The following is a 17097-nucleotide window of genomic DNA, read 5'->3' on the forward strand; positions in this document are numbered from 1 at the left end:
ACTCTTTCCATTTCTGGAAAATATCCAATTCCATTGTTTCCGTCTGATTTGGTGTAAACCTGAATTCAGACACAAGTTCTGGTGTGTGTTCTGGGTGCTCACACTCTCCAAGCTCAGCTGTGACAGAAAGCCAAGCACAAGTGTCAGTGAGTCACCATAAATGTTAGACATAGCCATCTTGTCCAAGATGCCTCTGCATCCCTGCTTAGCATTGCACTGAAAAGGTTTTTGGATTATGCCTTAAATGTTAGCAAACTCTAAACATAAATCAACCCAGATGATCCTCTCTATCAGAGTTAAGCAGATATAAGTAGAATTTTAAAAACTCATTAAAATGTGACTACTACTTCAATTTGAAATATTCTTAAGGAAATAATTTGTTACTAACATTTCGGGTTCCTACAGTTTTTTATATTAAAATTTATATCATTTACCTCAACTTAAAAGGCATCTAAAACCTAAGATGGAGAACCGTATTCCCAATATATAAAAACTTCCTACAGAAATCTCTAGCAACTCTATTGCACTTTGGCTTTGAAGTAATTCTATTTGAAACAGATCTAAGGATTGCTGGTAAACTGGCATCCATTTAAAGGGCACTATGACAAACTAACATAGTTTCACAATAACAAGAGAGGAATCAAGGAATCTATGTTCAACATTGAAAAAACCTGTGGGAATGCACAGGACCTTCCACAATTGACCAACTCATTTTAAGTAAGGCGAGCCAGAATTATATAAGAGGGGCTGTAGAAAGACTGTGACTGCAGGGTCCACAACAACACTAGAAGTGGAGAGAAGGCAGAACTGCAAGGTGGACCTCAGAAGCTCCAGCTCAGACAGCATGTAGCTGTCCACTTCTTTGGTGGTATTAAGTAGTAGAAATATATTATACCAGTTTTTCCAATAGCTATGATAGCTGCATATATCCACTTTTAGATGTGCTCTGTGGGGGGCAGCCTGGGGTCATGGTGTGCATGTTTGGGCCTGCCAACCCTGGGCTTCCAGCTGCCCCAGCAGGGGTACCCCCTTCCAGCTGTTGCTGCTACTGTCACTACCACTATCAGATGCAGCTCCACTGCCTGAGCACCCCAGCCCATATGCCTGCACCCATCGCCAGAGGCACTGGATGGAATGAGCAAGTAGGGTCTCCATTGAGACCAGCTGCAACCCCTGAGGGCAGGGTGTGCTCAGCTGGGCACATGGGATGGGGCCACAGGTGAGCAAGGAACAGCATTTGGGAGCAGGACAGGCAGCCAGTGCTAGGGCCAGGATTGCAGGGTGGTGAGCAGGGCCATGTGGGGAATGGATTGCGACTATACCCTGGGCTCCAGCTCTGGGCCTGACCCCCACGCTGTCACCGAGTTACGATCCCAGACCATCCTGCTCCCAGATGCCACTACCTGCCCACCCGTAGACCTATCCCATGTACCTGGTTGAGCATGCCCTGCTTGCAGGGGTCCCAGCCAGTCTCCATGAGACCCTGGAACACTTAAGGAGCTTTGGTGAGCTACTGGGGGGGGGGAGGGGGCGGTTTGCTGACCTGGCCTGCAACAGTTCATCAAAGTGGCCCTCCAGCCCAAATAACTGCCCAATCCTGAACAAGGTGAATTTATCTCCTGTAAATACAGGTGAGATCAGCTGTGGGATCCAACATTCGGGATCCAAATGTTGTAGCTTTAGCACAGAAGGCAAGTAATTTGCCTCCTAATATTATGAACTTGATAAAGAACACTAACAACAAGATTTATTTACTTATTTTTATATGAGTTAGTAGCTAACTTGCTGATTTCAATTAACAGCTCAAAAAGTATTTCTGGTTAAGTGAAAACTGGGTGACCTTAAATATAGCTTACCTGATCGTTAACTTATAGTGATTGTATACTTATACTAATTACTTTCTCCTTAGCAAGAGACTCTTTACTACACTCTCATGGCTAGTTTGTAAAGAAATTGTTCTGTTACATTAATCTGTTATTTTTTTCACTTAAACAACCTCATCAGCTGCATTTTGTTTGCATCATCTTTCCGAAGCAAATCGTTTCATTGCAAGTTTTGCAAGTCTGGAGAGAAGCGTCTATCTCTGGTTATGTAGTTATTTTTTACAAATTATCCTGAACTGCATGAAGTTCTTTTGGAGAAAACTATTGTTAGGATTTCTAATGAATGGAAAAAATGGAAATCAAGAGAACTGAAGCAAAACAAACAAACAAAAAAACACCATCACAATTCATAGGTGCTAAGTTTGGATATGTGACTTAAAAATATTGGTTACTATAGCTGACAGGAAGCATTTTATAATCCTTGTATACTGCACATGGATGGCCTGCTATATTCATTTTTCTTTGGTATAGTCAGCAATTAATTTTCTCCTTTTTCAAAACTGGAATGAAAGCATTAGTGCTTGTGATTTTCCATAAGTAAAAACGAATACCTAACCAGTTAAAGAGGCTCTCCAACTTCTTGTCTGGAAGGTCCATTTTAGAAGGCTAATGAAGCAACAAGAACTGTCATTAAAAATGGGAATAAATCAATTCCTGTATCAATAGGTCAGCTTTGTGAAAAACTTGAACTTTCATATTTTTAGATGAAATGGGATTGTCCACCTGGGATTTTCCTGTTAGTGGTTTTAACTGAATTCAAAATTTCGCCATCAATCTCATCTGCACTTAACAAGTCATTTACCTACTGGTGAAGTGGATCCATAAATTCCTCCAAAGCACTGAGTGAGATGGCTTCAAAGCCTAATGAATTCAATGGACAAATTTCATTTGACATCAATAGGCTTTGGACCATGTCTGATATAGGGCAAAAAATTGCTCAAGTCATGGCACATGCTTTCAAAGCAACAGAACTTAACTTCGGTTGTTTACATTACAGTTGTGATGCTAATATCTGAAAACTGAGGAAGTTTATTAGTCATAATGAGTCATCACAATAAAAAGAGTTGCCCTTTAAAACTGAGCTTATCAACGTGGATATATTAGTCACAAAATGCGTACAATAAATTGATGCCCACCTTTTTTAAAGGAGTTTATATAAATTAGATCCAACTGATCACATACCTTGAAGACACAGACCTGCTAGTTCCACAGCAGTTTCGTATGGACATTTCAGTCTTTAAAGAGAAGACATTAGCTATAACAATATATTTTTCTTAATTTATGCTTTTTATGAGCCCTTTCTAAGATGAAAATAGGAAAGCTGTCTGATATAAGAAACGGACATATGAATCTTGAAGACTCAACTGCATTTTACTGAAATCCTTCAAATCACTGATAATTTATACAAAATTAAACCATTATTTCTTTATTTGGTAATTTCTCATTAATACTGAATACATGATAAGCTGCACTATAAATTAAGCTTACCCTATAAACAGTGACAATGTTAAAGAATAGGAAAATAATATAATTCCCACAATGTATCTTAGGAAACATTTGTAAGGAAGACTACTTTACTTTATAAAACTTTTGAGGTGATGCATGCATCATAGATGCCCTTTTATTAGAATGGGTGAAGCTATATACCACACCTACATATTTTTCCTAAAAATAATCTATACAAATAATGCTGAAAGATTTGAGTGTCGTTTCCACTCCCTTGCATTTTCCATCCTAAAAAACCTGATAGGCTCACATTACGTTATAAATCAGAGGTGCTCTACCTTTTAGTTCCGCGGTCCAGATGAGCAGTATGGGGCCAGTTCATGGTCCAGATCAGGTCCAATGCCACCTGGATTGGGCCTCATGCACTAGGTTCTCAGACCTTGACACCCCCTGCTGCAGTGCATAACAATGTTGTACATGGGGCCATGCTACCAGGTTTGCAGAGCTCCCCACAGGTTCACAAATTTGGCAGCAGGGGAGAAGCAATTAATGCTGCCACTGTTTCCCTACCACCAAATCTTTCAGGCCCATGGCGAGGCCAGGGAGTTGGGTGACATGGCTCCATGGGCCAGATCTAGCCTGCAGGTTGGAGGTTGAGCATCCCGTTATAATCATACTGACCTAGTTATATAATTTAATTATTTTTAAATATCAAGTGCCCCTGGTCCTATTGTTTAATCAATAATAAACCTGTTTCAGGTCAAGACCACTAAATGTTGTCTTAAAAGCAGCTAAACACAGTATTAATTGTATTTAGGTATTTATTAATTAAGTATTTTTCTTCAGTCACACAACAGCATGACAGGATTTATTTTTATGAAGACTGGGTGCAGCTACACATGCGCTTAACTGCACAGTAGACTAATCTGCTGCGGTGTAAAGCATCACAGCCTAAATGTGCGACGCTACTTGACTACAGCAAACTAATTTTTGTCGGGGACACTACTATCTTATTGCAGTGAAAATAACTGCACCTAAATGCACTCTCGTACCCCAGCCTTCCTGTCCACTGCCTGATTCCACCTTCTGGAGTCTGCAGCTGACTCCCCCTTGCCAGCCTGGGGCTGCTCCCCCCTGGCTCAAACTATAGCGGTCCCGGGCACAGTGTTTGCACATGCACACCAGGCCGCAGCAGTTTGAGCAGCTAAAGTAGGCTGGAGTTTATCACGGCACCTTAATGGCACGTGTAGATGCACCCACTGTGACTCTGTATAGGATGTTTTTTTCTTCAAATAAAATACAGTATTAGATTTCTTTTGTGGAGCATTATTCTCTGAAATAAAAACTGGGAATATTCAGTTTCACCTGCATATGTATCTTTTTTTCAGAGTGCTTGCTATATATATTTCAAAGTAAGAACTCTGAATGCTCTTCATTTTCTTAAGGACCTCATTTTGATGGATCATTTCTTAATAAATGTTAATATTGTATCTGAAACTGAAGTAAGATGATAGAACATGTATGTTTAGTAAGATTCAGATAAATATCATTTTATTCATAGTTATGTAAATATATTCATCTTGCATACTTTAAAACAGCTTGTTATGAAATAATGCTCAGTTACAATTAAGTTTTCAATATATGAATAGTCATGGATGACGGACTTATTAAGGCTATCAAATGGATAGTATACTATTGAATGTGTGGATTTTTCACACGATAAATATAACTATATTTTATCAATTAAGCCACGGTATACATATGAATATATTTCTGTATTCTAAGGGGAAAAAATATTGCCAAATATGTATTGAGACAAGATGAAAAAAAACAACCCATACTTACTTCCCTGAAAGAATGTCTTGCCGAAGCTGTAATACGAACAGGTACCTAACAAATATAAAAATGAAACATCAGCTATATGAATAGACATGTTTCCAGACTTGGTCCTCACCAAAAGAAATACCACATTTACTCAAATATAAGATGAGGTCCCCTCCCCCCTCAATCAGAAAGAGGAAAAAGGCTCTTTGCCTTACATTCGCAAACAAGAAAACCTCATTGAAGTCATTGTTAATCATTACATTACTATCAAAAGCAGCATGTGCTCAGTAATGGAAACCAACTATGAAGTTTTTTGGGGGGTTTTTTTGGAAAATTTTGAGCAAAACTCAATCATTCAAACACCATATATGGTGCTACAACCAGCAAGTATCCTCCACCCCAGACATTTCAGCCTGGGGCTTCGGATATTCCCAAATCCATTGGCAGGCATCCTATGTGTAGGCCCAAGCCCGGAGGTCTTGGGGCTCAGATACCCCTGAGTCTCACGTGCCCTTAGCCAATGGCCACAGGAGCAAGCTAGGGAGTGGTCCCCCCTTTCCATAAAGTAGGCATGTAGCCAAGATTCTCCCACTGAGAAGCTATATTAGACTCTCATAAGGTGTTCTATCTGCAGTGCGTTGGACAGGTCTGCACCTACTACTACACAATGCCATTCTAAGATGATCTCAGCTGGGTAACAGACCAATGAAGCAAACTACACTTGATCTTAGCCCACAGGAGGCAAAGAACCTGATTAAATGTACCATAAAAATAGGTTAGTACAAGCTGAAGCGAGCACAGCCATGCAGGTGCGCTCATACTGCGCTGCCAGGCGTGCCTGTGTGGCTGTGCATGCCATGCAGCTTAGAGAGAGTGCTGTGCCCAGTGTACTCAGTCCCTCTCAGTGCTGAGTCTTTTCAGGTCATAGTGAGCCACTACACTGAATACATTTCAACTCCCACAGCCAAGCTGTGCCTCTCTTTCCCATTTCCAATTACTCCTGTTTTTCCATCAACCTTAAACATCTGACAAACAGTTCTCCCACAATCCCTCTTTCAATCTGTCTCCACCTGTCACATAGGATTAGTGTGGCCCCATCCTCCATGAAGTGAAGCCAGATCAGGTTGTCCTGCACCCAATCTGCATATAAATTTTTGGACCATCCCAGAACTCATGACAAGACCTCTCAGTTCCAGTCATGAGTTGGGGGCTAAGTAGCACATAGATCATTTGTGGGGGTATCTGGAGTACATACACATTCTGAGCAGTGCTGACCTATGAGATCACCAGGGCTTGAAACACTGCTAATTCTGCTAGGAACCTGCCCAATGCAGTATAAGGTAAATCATAAGCCTTTTGGCTTTGGACTAATATCATCCATAGTTTACTAGGTACAAAAATGCTGCTTAAAGGTGTGTTTATGGAGTACCTATGCTAAAACTTGCAGACACTTCAAAAAGGTCAAATGCATCAATTCTGTAAGAATTAAGTCTATGGGTACCCATAACACAAAGTCGGTGTTTTCAAATTTGTCCTTCACTTCCATGTGCTCAGGGAGAGCGAGGTCGGATAGTAAGCTCTGGGGAAATAGTCACAGGAGAAAGAAGATAGGGGGTCAAAGCTCAAGGTGGCCACCTGCCCCAACCCAGATTTGGCCTCCACCCAGATTTATTTTCCTTGCTGTAACAGTGAGAAGGGAACAATTTCTAAGCAAACCTCCAAAAATTAGATTCTATACTTGGATATTTATAGGAATTTCATAATTTTCTAAATATAGAATGCATGGAGCCTGAGAAACAAGCAGGAAGAATTGGAAGTCCTCACACAGTCATGGAACTATGCGACTGGAATAACAGAGACTTGACCGGATAGCTCGCATGACTAGCACATGGTCAAAATAGTTCAAAATGTTCAGAAAAGACAGGAAGGGGAGAAGAGGAGGAGGAGTTGCGCTTTATGTAATAGAACTGTATGATTATTCAGAGCTCCGGTATGAAACTGGAGATAGGCCTGTTGAAAGTTAGGTTAGGGTCAGAAGGGAGACCAAGGGTGATGCCATTGTGGGTGTCTGTTATAGACCAGGAGAAAGTGGAGGGTGAGGCTTTCTTCAAACAGCTAGCACAAGTTTCCTGATCACAAGCCCTGGTTCCCATGTGGGACTTCAAACACCCTGATATCTGCTGGGAGAGCAATATAGCAGTGTGTAGGCAATCTAGGAAGTTTTTGGAGAGTGTTGGGGACAACTTCCTAGTGCAAGTGCTGGAGTGGCCAACTAGGAGCCATTCTCTTCTTGACCTGCTGCTCACAAACAGGTAAGATTTAGTGGGGAATGTAGTAGCGAATGGCAACTTGGGCAGAAGCAACCATGAGATAAATTGAGTTCAGGATCCTGAGGAAAGGATGAAAGGAGAACAGCAGAGTGAGGATCCTGGACATTAGAAAAGCAGACTTCAACTCACTCAGGGAACCAATGGGTAGGATTCCCTGGGAGGCCAGTCTGATGGGGAGAGGAGTCCAGGAGAGTTGGCTGTACTTTTAAAGAAACCTTACTGAGAGCCTAGGAACAAACCATCCCGATGTGCAGAAAAACTAGAAAGTATGCCAGAAGACCGATTGGCAGGGAATGATTTAGTAAACTAAAACACAAAAAGGGAGCTCACTAGAATTGGAACTTGGATAAACAACTACAGAGGAGTATAAGAATATTACACATACAGGGATGATATCAGGAAGGCCAAAGCACAGTTGGAGTTGCAGTTTGCAAGGGACATGAAGGACAACAAGAAGGGTTTCAACAAGTATGTCAGCAACAAAAGAAGGATCAGGGAAAGTGGAGGTAACTTAGAGGATGCAGAAAAGGCTTAAGTACTCAATGCCTTTTTCACCACAGTCTTCACAGGCAAGATCAGCTCCCAGACTACTGCACTTGGCAACACAGTTTGGGGACAATGTGATCAGCCAACAGTAGGAAAGAACAGGTGAGGGACCATTTAGAAAAGGCCATATCTGCAGTACTGTGTCCAGTTTTGGGGCCCCCACTACAGAAAGGATGTGGACAAATTCGAGAGAGTCCAACGGAGGGCAATGAAAATGGTTAAGGTTGGATATTAGGAAAAACTCCCTCAGGGGGAGGGCAGTAAAGCATTGGAACAGGTTACCAGCATTCACTCTAAGCTGTGTGGCGTGCGTGGCCGTGCAGGTGCTCCTGGCAGTGCGGCATGAGCACACCTGTGCAGCCGTACAAGCTGCGCAGCATAAAAGGAACGCTGCAGGTTACCCAGAGAGGTTGTGGACTCTCCTCCCTTGGAGGATTTTAAGACCCAGCTGGACAAAGCCTTGGCTGGGATGATCTAGTTGGGGATGGTCCTGCTTTGAGCAGGGGGTTGAATTAGATGACCTCCTGAGGTCCCTTCCAACCCTCATTTTCCAGGACTCCATTTGGGGGTGATCTTATATGTGAGTAAATATGGTAAAACACTTAATGATAACATTTCCAGAAACTGACTTCTTGACTGAGATGGCCTTAGTGCATCTGCCACAGTGAGTACTGTAAACACCTAGAAAACGTTCAGTACACTGAACACTCAGTAGAATCAGCAGAAGTGGAAAGCCTTCCTCACCTTTCAGAAGCCAGTTCCAGAAAACTTCCTAGTTTAGCACAGCAATGAAATCATAGACATGTACTCAGAAGTGAGCATAAGTGCAGGCTAAGTCAATGGGATTTAAGTGCTTTCCTGATCTGGGACCAAAAACAATTGATGAAGCACAAAATTCCAAAGCACAGAAACCCACAGGTTCCTGGAGAAAGTGGATATTGACCATGGGAAATAGTTAGACAGTGGCAAAGAGTCAAACTGTAACGTTACTTATTCTTTTAAAAAATCAAGAGCTCTGAAAGAGAAAAACAAGGATTCTAGGGAGAGAGCTGATAAAGAGAGACCTACCTATTGAATACATTGGGCACTTTCATGGTCACCCCTGCTGTAGTACCCAAGTCTCTCCCATTCTTTACTTAAAACTCGCCTCCCTAACTTACAGATGGGGACCTAAAACAGAGAGATGAAGCAACTTCTTCCAAGAGAACACAGGAAAGTCTTCAACGGAGCTCGTTCTTCTTCCATGCCCTGGGTTAGCACACCAACCTCAGGACTCGCCATTGACCCTCTCAGGCTGCAGATTAGATTTTTGTTTTCAGAGAAATAAAATACTGACATTTTTCTAGGGGTGAAAAGGAGGGCAGGAACAGGAGAGGGATAGGAATGGAAATTGCAGTGTAGGACTTTGCACACAACCTCTCCTTCCCTTCCAACCACCTCAAAATACATGGCTCTTGCCATGACTCTTCTGGGTTAGGGAGTCTCTATCTGAAACAAGAGATGGGTGGCAAAGATCCGCGTTCCAGCCTCTCCTGCTAAAAAAGGAGCTCAGAGATGAAGCTGATGATCAGTTAAAGACCCATCTAGAAAATAAGGCCCTGGGATTCAAAGCAGACATGGAACAAATCTCTCTCTTTCCCACTTTTTCCATTCATTTCTCCGCAGGTACTTGAGAACATGTTGGAAATAGGACAGAAAGGATAAGTCACTCAGTTGCTAGCATCTTCAGTTAGGACTCATTTAATTTTTCACACCACATCAAGATGAGAGAGGTAGTGAGTTGACCTTTCAATATCGAGTAGACTAAGCCAATTCAATACAGAAAGGGAAACAGGAATCAGAGGCACATTAGCAAGCTTTTTATGCCCTATGCTATGGAACAACTCATGATGCATAAAATTAGGAGCCAGTTTTTTCAAGGTTAGGCCTGCATTATACATGTCTGGTGTACAGAACACAGCTACTACCTAATTTGCTATTCAAACTAGTTCATCTGCATTTATAATTAAATCGAGGAAGATGCACATGCATTCTAATCCAGGGAATCTGTCCCTACTGCCTTGCCCAGAAACGTCTAAATCAGGGATGTTAAAAATACAGCTCACAGGTCAGATCTGGCCCATGAAGCCCTACAATCTGGCCTGTGGGCCTTGGACTGACCCAATGAGCCACAAAGCATGCACCATTCCAACCCCACATGCTGCATGCAGTGTGCAGAGCCAGTCTGGCTGCATGCGGTGCCCAGGGCTGAACCTGGCACCACAGATGCTGCATGTGGCACAGGGGGCAGTCCAGGGTCTGGATTTGTCTCTCAGACTGTCCCAGAGTGCCAGACAGAGTGTGCAGGGCCAGTCCAGCGTGAGTGCTGCACATATCACAGGGGCTGATTTGAGGCATGCACTGAATATGGCGCCTTTGCCAGCCCAGACTTGCATGATGTCTCTGGGGCCACTCTGGATTGGGTCCACAACTAACCCCACGCACAGGAGCTAGCATGCAGGGCCAGTCCAGCACAGACACCTCATGCAGCACATGCTCCAGGCCCGCTCCATGCATAAGACCCGGACTAGGGCTGGGGTGCACTGCACACAGCGTGCAGGGCTGGTCCAGGGCATGTATTGCATGAAATACCTCCTCCAGAGTAGCTCTGAGAACTGGCTTTGGTGCATGGGGTTGGTTTGTGGACTGATCCAGCCCACAGAGTAGCCCTATGCCCCTCATCTGCCCCAGGGGGCTAGATGAGTTTGATACCCTTGGTCTAAATCTCACGAGCTCTGTTGATGTCCGGGGAAAAATCCAGGCAATGCAGCAATATCACTTTGATAGCATGAGGGATACCCCAACTCTCCCCAGGTCAGTGAGACACTGCCATTTCCTTTCTCGGTGAAGGTTGCTAATGCATGCATCTCAAGTTGCGATGACCCAACATCAAATGGCAACAAAGGTTCAGTAAACACATGCTCTCTTAACTTTCTAATGAAAACTAATGAGGTCCTTCAGATAGAAGTGCTCCCATCTTTCCTTGGTGCATTGTATTTCAGTTGTTTGCTTTTAATTACAAATGGAAGGGGCGGGGCAGGGCGGGGGGGGGGGGAGAAGAGGGAATTTCCTCACTTTCCTATTAAGGTGTTAATTGTGACAGCCTCAAAAGGCATCTAAATCCATGAAAATGTACAATATAAATACTGAAATCTAATATGATTTTTTTTTCTTTTACACACGATGACAAGATGATTACTTGGACTTTCCTTCAGCTCATCTCACAGCTTCCATTCCGTTCTCACTGGAGTATCACTGAATTTGCACCTGCTCAGTTAGCTCATTCTACAAATTAAAGGGAAACATCCTCTAACCAGTAGAGGTCTGACAACAGGAACAAGAACTTTCACAAAGGGACTTCTATTCTTAAAATATTTTTTTTGCCTTGCCTAAACTTGCACGAGCAAAGATTGTGTTCAAATTGGTTCTACGTCTCCCTGCTTCTTCTCCATTATGTCAACATAGACATTTGCTAGTTAAGTGAATTTCTTTAATTATACTTATGTTTGTAAAAGGAAAGAAACGGAAACACTATTTTGTAATTAGAAACAGCAATTAAAAGCATCTTTAATATTTTTGTACCGTTTTCTGTTTTTAGCAGCGATTGGCTTGCAAAAGCCATCAGATGTACTTTTATAGGAAATGTCTGACTAGATTACATCAATGATACATCTAGTCCAGCATCCTGTGCCTGAGTGTAACTAGCATCATATGCTTCATAGGAATGTGCAAGAAATCTCTTAACAGACAACCATGTTAACCTGACCAAAGGGTAAATTTAACATCAAACTTACAGCCTCATGTAAGAAGGCTTACAACCTTTCTAGCATATTTTATATATACACTTGTACCGACTATAAGTGAATTTTCTCATTATTATGCACACGCCTAATTTTTGGTTTTGACTCCTCTAAACTCTTGCACTAAATTATGTCAGTGGCAGTGAGTTCCACAGGTTAATTATGCTCTCTATAAAAGCATGTCCTTTTATCAAGTTATTGCTGTGGCAGTAAATTGAGAACAGGATATTGAAACCTTTGTGGTAGTTACATCAGCGGGCGATAAAAATTAGCTCTTTAATCTGTTTGTCTCACAGCAGTCAAAGAAATACTGAACCACTCTAGCACACAGGGGAAGAAATAGTAAACAGGTCTTCTAGAAGGGTCTGATAAACACTATTAAAATGATCAACTTAATCTTTATAATCTTTAAGCAAGAGGATGGCACAGAAGCTTGGCTTGATTAGCAGTGCACTGATTAACGGGAAACAAATTAAAAGGGGAAGAAAAAGAAAGGAAGGAAGCGAGATTGACAGATTTTGAGAAATAGACAACAATACGGGATAAAATAAAATATGAGAGACAGGCCTACTCTCCCGTGTGAAATAAGCATGAGAAAAACTGGAAGGCCAAAGCATGAGAGAAGCTAAATTGAGCCAAAGACCTTTCTTCATTCATGATGCAAAATCTCATCCAAATCATGGAAGGTTCTCCAAGCAAAGATCATGGGTCCAAAGGCCACAAAACATCCTGCGATGTGTGGCATTTCCTCAAAAGGTCTCAGGTCAGTCTGGGAACTCCATATATGATTAGTTGCTATCAAACAGCTTTCATCAGCTCCAGGAGATGTGGGAGGTACAATGAAGGAGAGAAGAACAAGCGATTTACTATACAGCCGCTCCTCCCAAAAGTGTGCTGCTGTTGGATGTCTCAAAATATTTTTCCTTTTTTGATGATCCACACCTGGGGTATCAAAACTGAAATCAACTAGTGGGTCATATTCTGTGTCAGCAGCCAGGATGCTGGGGAGGAAGCGGGGAAGGAGAGGAGGGTGGTGGTCATTCAGCCCGCAGAGCTTCCTTCCACACCTTTCTGCCAGAGTAGCTGTATCAGTTAATACCCCTGCTGCTCATCACCCCCCCCTTTCATGTTGCTGACTGCCACTGATTTTCATTGCCAAAGCCCAAAACTCATGGGCAGCTGGAAGGAAATACCACAAGTGCTCTTCTAGACAAAACAATATGAGAAGCCAAAGGAAAAAAAAAACTTTAGTAAAAGGTAGAAAGGACATTACATCCCTTAGATGCTAAAAACCCCCAAGAAGTCTGAGCATGATACATATTCACACCGAGGCAGTGCACATAACACAAATATCTCCCCCCACAACTTAACCGCAAATATAACCCAATCTTGAGGCATTAGTTTATTCCCTACCTTGTAAACTCCTCATGAAGGTTGTTTGGTTCTGATGAATAGTATTTAATTCGAAAGTGCAAAGTGTAAGGAGGTCCAACTGTAAATAGAGAGAGTTTAAAATAAAGTTTACACAGGCTGTGATCTCAAAACAGCAGAGTAAAAAAATGAAAACAAGAAATCCTCATCCTACTAGCATAAGTCTGTATCTTAAACAAAAACATGCATGCAAGAAATTAAGGGCCTGTATACACTGTAGTGGAAATGTCCTCTTGGGAACATGCTATACCCATCCATGCTTGCAGAACTCTCCAAACCCAGAAGTATGCTGATGAGGATGCTTGGGGACATCCCTCTATTAACACACTCAAACCCTCATTTTCTGGCGTATCTGCAGATAAGAGTGGGTAGATCGTGGCGGGGCCTGTCCAGGGTAGGACATGCTGTTGCAGAAGTGTAAACATGTGCTAAGATGTCCTCAAGTGGCCCATAACTCTTTGCCACTCCAACCAGTATAGTAATTAAGCAAAGATTCATTTTTCAAGCAAATATTTCTCCAAAGGTTTCCCTTGTAAGGTACTGTGAAACGAAGCAATTTCAAATTGATATGAAAGTGCAAAAAATCTCCCCTCACTGCTAAAAGAAACTCTTCTTTCTGTTTCCAAACATGAATGCCTAAATATTGTAACCCGGGTGGCAGCCCAATAGTTGCCACCCCTGCCCAAATATCAGGGATGGTGTGGTGAGAGTGGTGCAGGGCTTCCAGCCAGCACCAATTTACTTTCCAGCAGGCCCCTGCTCCCCACAGAGCAGCCCGTGGTCCCAAGAAGGTCTAACACGTAACTGATTTAACTATTTACATTTTATTTACAAAACAAGAATAATAGGAAAAGTTATTTACAAAGTGAACTTAAATGGCATAACCAGGATCACAAAACAAACCAGAATGCATTAGTCAACCCTTGACTCAAGAACCACAGGCAGCGTAACTGGCAGCTTTCAGCCACTGCTGAGATGCAAGGAAGCAGGGTGCTCGTTCCCAGCAGCTCTTACAGGCTTCCCAATAAGTGACAGACCGCAACAGTGTAGGCTCTTCTGGTCTGCAACAATCAAATTGTATCAAAGCCCGACCCCCACAAAGAGGCTGAAGGGTGACCCTCCATGGCAACCAAAAGGCAAGCAACAACCAACAGAACAGGCTCCTGCAGCAATTGGCATGACCCAAGCACAAAGCTCAGGGACTCCATCCAATGACAATCAGCTGCAGAATAAGGAACAGGACTGAGTCCTCTCTGGGGCAGTCAGTGGCAGAGGGTCAGCAGCACAGGCAGCTCCCAGGGGTTGCTGCTCTAAATCCCTGCTCCAGATGACTGGCCGAGCACCCCACACGCCTCGTGGCTCACGTATCCTGCTTTGAGCGCTGGCCTGCGCCCCCAGCTCCTGGGGAACTTCGTCCTGGCGCTCTGCTGCTCCTCAGGATCCCAAGGCCTTGTCTGCCGCTGTCCCGCTTCCCCGGGGGAGGTAAGGGGTTTCCTCAACTCACCGGCCCAGCTCCCTGCTCCGGATAAGGATGCCACCTGTGCACCTGGCTGCTGCTGCTTCTCCGCAGTGGAGGGGGGGTGGGGGCGACTGCCTAGCCTCCGGGATGGCTGGTACATCCATCACACTGCGATGGGGCCTTGGGGCACCAGATCTCTGCCCCAAGCCCTGGCCGCTGCTCCCTCTCTGCTGCAGGGCTGGAGGCATGGCTGATTGCCGCTGCCGCCTTCTCCCAGGGCCTTCGAGGCTCTTCAGAGGGGTCTCTCTGCTCCCTCTGCTGGGTCAGCTCACCCCAGGTCTTAGACCTCCTGCGTTGCTCCCCGGAGTCACTGTCAGCAGCCCCCAATGCCAGTTCGGCCGCTGCTTTTATCCCCTCCAGCAGTCCCTCCCTGACTTGCAAACCAGCCAACCAGGGCTCAGGGTGGCTGGTCCACAACTCTGGCCATCCCCCTTCCGTGCAAATGAGGGGATTGAAAACCCCTTCTTTCAACTGGCTTCCCCTTTTCCACAGGGCAGGGCTCCCCTGCTCCGCCCTTGGGGTCACTCAGAGTTCACCGGCACTGTTTCTAGCCTGGGGTAAGTATCTCAAGCCAGTCTGGTAAACCCACGTTGGCAGTCTGTTACAATATGTTTAGCCGATACATTTTTGCTGATTCATATTATCATGATGTGCAGGCGAAGATCATAAACAGACTGTATGTCATACAGGGCTCTAGAGGTGATAACTATTACCAATGAAATGCACCACACAAAAGACAGAAAGCCAGTGCAGTTCATGAAGCATACTTGCAAGATTCATAGACTTTTCATAGATACTTGCATAGACTCAGACTCTGGGCAAGTCTACGAGCAACATAATCTGACATACAGCATAATAAACAATAGAATTTTACCCAGTCATGCCATAAGTGAAGGAAAAGTGTCTGTCTAGTTAAACTGTACCTTCCAGAAAGACATCCAGTCTTGGCTTGAAGATATTGAGACACTGATAGTATCTATCACGGTTTTTATAACAACCACCACTGTGGTATGTGTGCACCTGCTCGCCACTTGTTTTACTAAAGATATGTACAACTGAAAGGTTGTAGCTTTTAAGCAGTCTGTCAGGGATACAGGAAAAAGTGCTTTTTAAGAGTCACAAACTTGTGGATCAGTAGAGACATCTACATCCTCAACACACTGGTCATGTCTACATGAGACACTGACTGCACAGTAGCTAGTTACTACTGCACAGTAGCATCGCGTGGCACAAAGCGTCGTGCGATGCTACTGTGCAGTAGTAATGAACTACTGTGCAGTCAGTGTCACCAAAAGCCATTTAAGGACCATATTGTGCAGTAACTGCACAGTCATTTAATACTTGTATATGCAAGAATAGGCTATATCCCACAGAAACAGAACTATTGCAACTCTTATGAAATGGCTTTGCTTCCCTTCTACTTCTCTCAGCACAGCTCACAGCCAGCTGGTTTTCACATAATCCTCTGTCTGGATCATGCACTGGGAAAGCAACTAATCCTGCTAAAATGCTAAGAAATACTTTTTTGTTTCTTAAAGGCAGCTTTTCCTTCTCCTTGGCATATCAGAGAATCCACATCTGCTGATCACTTATCTAATTACAGGAAAGTAGACTGAGATGTGATGAAAAAACAATGATAGACCCATAGACAATGATAGAACCATAGAATCATACAAAATTAGGGTTGGAAGGGATCTCAGGAGAACATCTAGTCCAACCCCCTGCTTAAAGCATGACCATCCCCAACCTCGATCATCCCAGTGCAGGCTTTGTTTAGCTGGGTCTTATAAACCTCCAAGGATGGAGATTCCACAACCTCTCTGGGTAACCTGTTCCAGTGTTTTACTACCCACCTACTGAGAAAATTCTTCCTAATATCTAACCAAAACTTCCCTTGCTGCAAGTTGAGACTGTTACTCCTTGTTATGTCATCTGCCACCACTGAGAACAGTCTAGCTCCATCCTTTTTTGTATCTCCTTCAGGTAGTTGAAAGCTGCTATTAAATCCCCTCTGTCTTCTCTTGTCTAGACTACATAAGCCCAGTTCTGAAGCCCCTCCATGTAAGTCATGTGTCCGAGCCCCCTCATCATTTTTGCTGCCCTCTGCTGGACTCTTTAAACTGTCCACATACTTAGTGTAGTGGGGGGGCCCAAAACTGAACAGAGTACTACAGATGTACCCTCACCAGTGCTGAATAGAGGGGAATTACCATTTCCCTTGACCTGCTGGCAACACACCTACCAATGCAGCGTAGTATGCTGTTAGCCTTCTTGGCAAC

The 17097-nt window shown here is 43.5% G+C and overlaps 1 protein-coding gene across 1 annotated transcript in view; it reads right to left on the reverse strand.

Annotated features, from left to right (window-relative positions):
- The window catches only part of EPB41L4B (erythrocyte membrane protein band 4.1 like 4B), a 223020-nt gene that overhangs the window by 171522 nt on the left and 34401 nt on the right, over positions 1–17097 (reverse strand). Inside the window, exons 5-8 of the mRNA XM_025216298.1 lie at positions 13282–13360; positions 5175–5219; positions 3066–3118; positions 3–117 (exon numbers count right to left, since the gene is read on the reverse strand). Of these exons, the coding sequence (XP_025072083.1) occupies positions 3–117; positions 3066–3118; positions 5175–5219; positions 13282–13360 (292 nt within the window). The remainder of the gene's footprint in view (positions 1–2; positions 118–3065; positions 3119–5174; positions 5220–13281; positions 13361–17097) is intronic.

The sequence above is a fragment of the Alligator sinensis genome, unplaced genomic scaffold, assembly GCF_000455745.1.
Source record: "Alligator sinensis unplaced genomic scaffold, ASM45574v1 scaffold790_1, whole genome shotgun sequence".
Classification (NCBI taxonomy): Eukaryota; Metazoa; Chordata; order Crocodylia; family Alligatoridae; genus Alligator; species Alligator sinensis.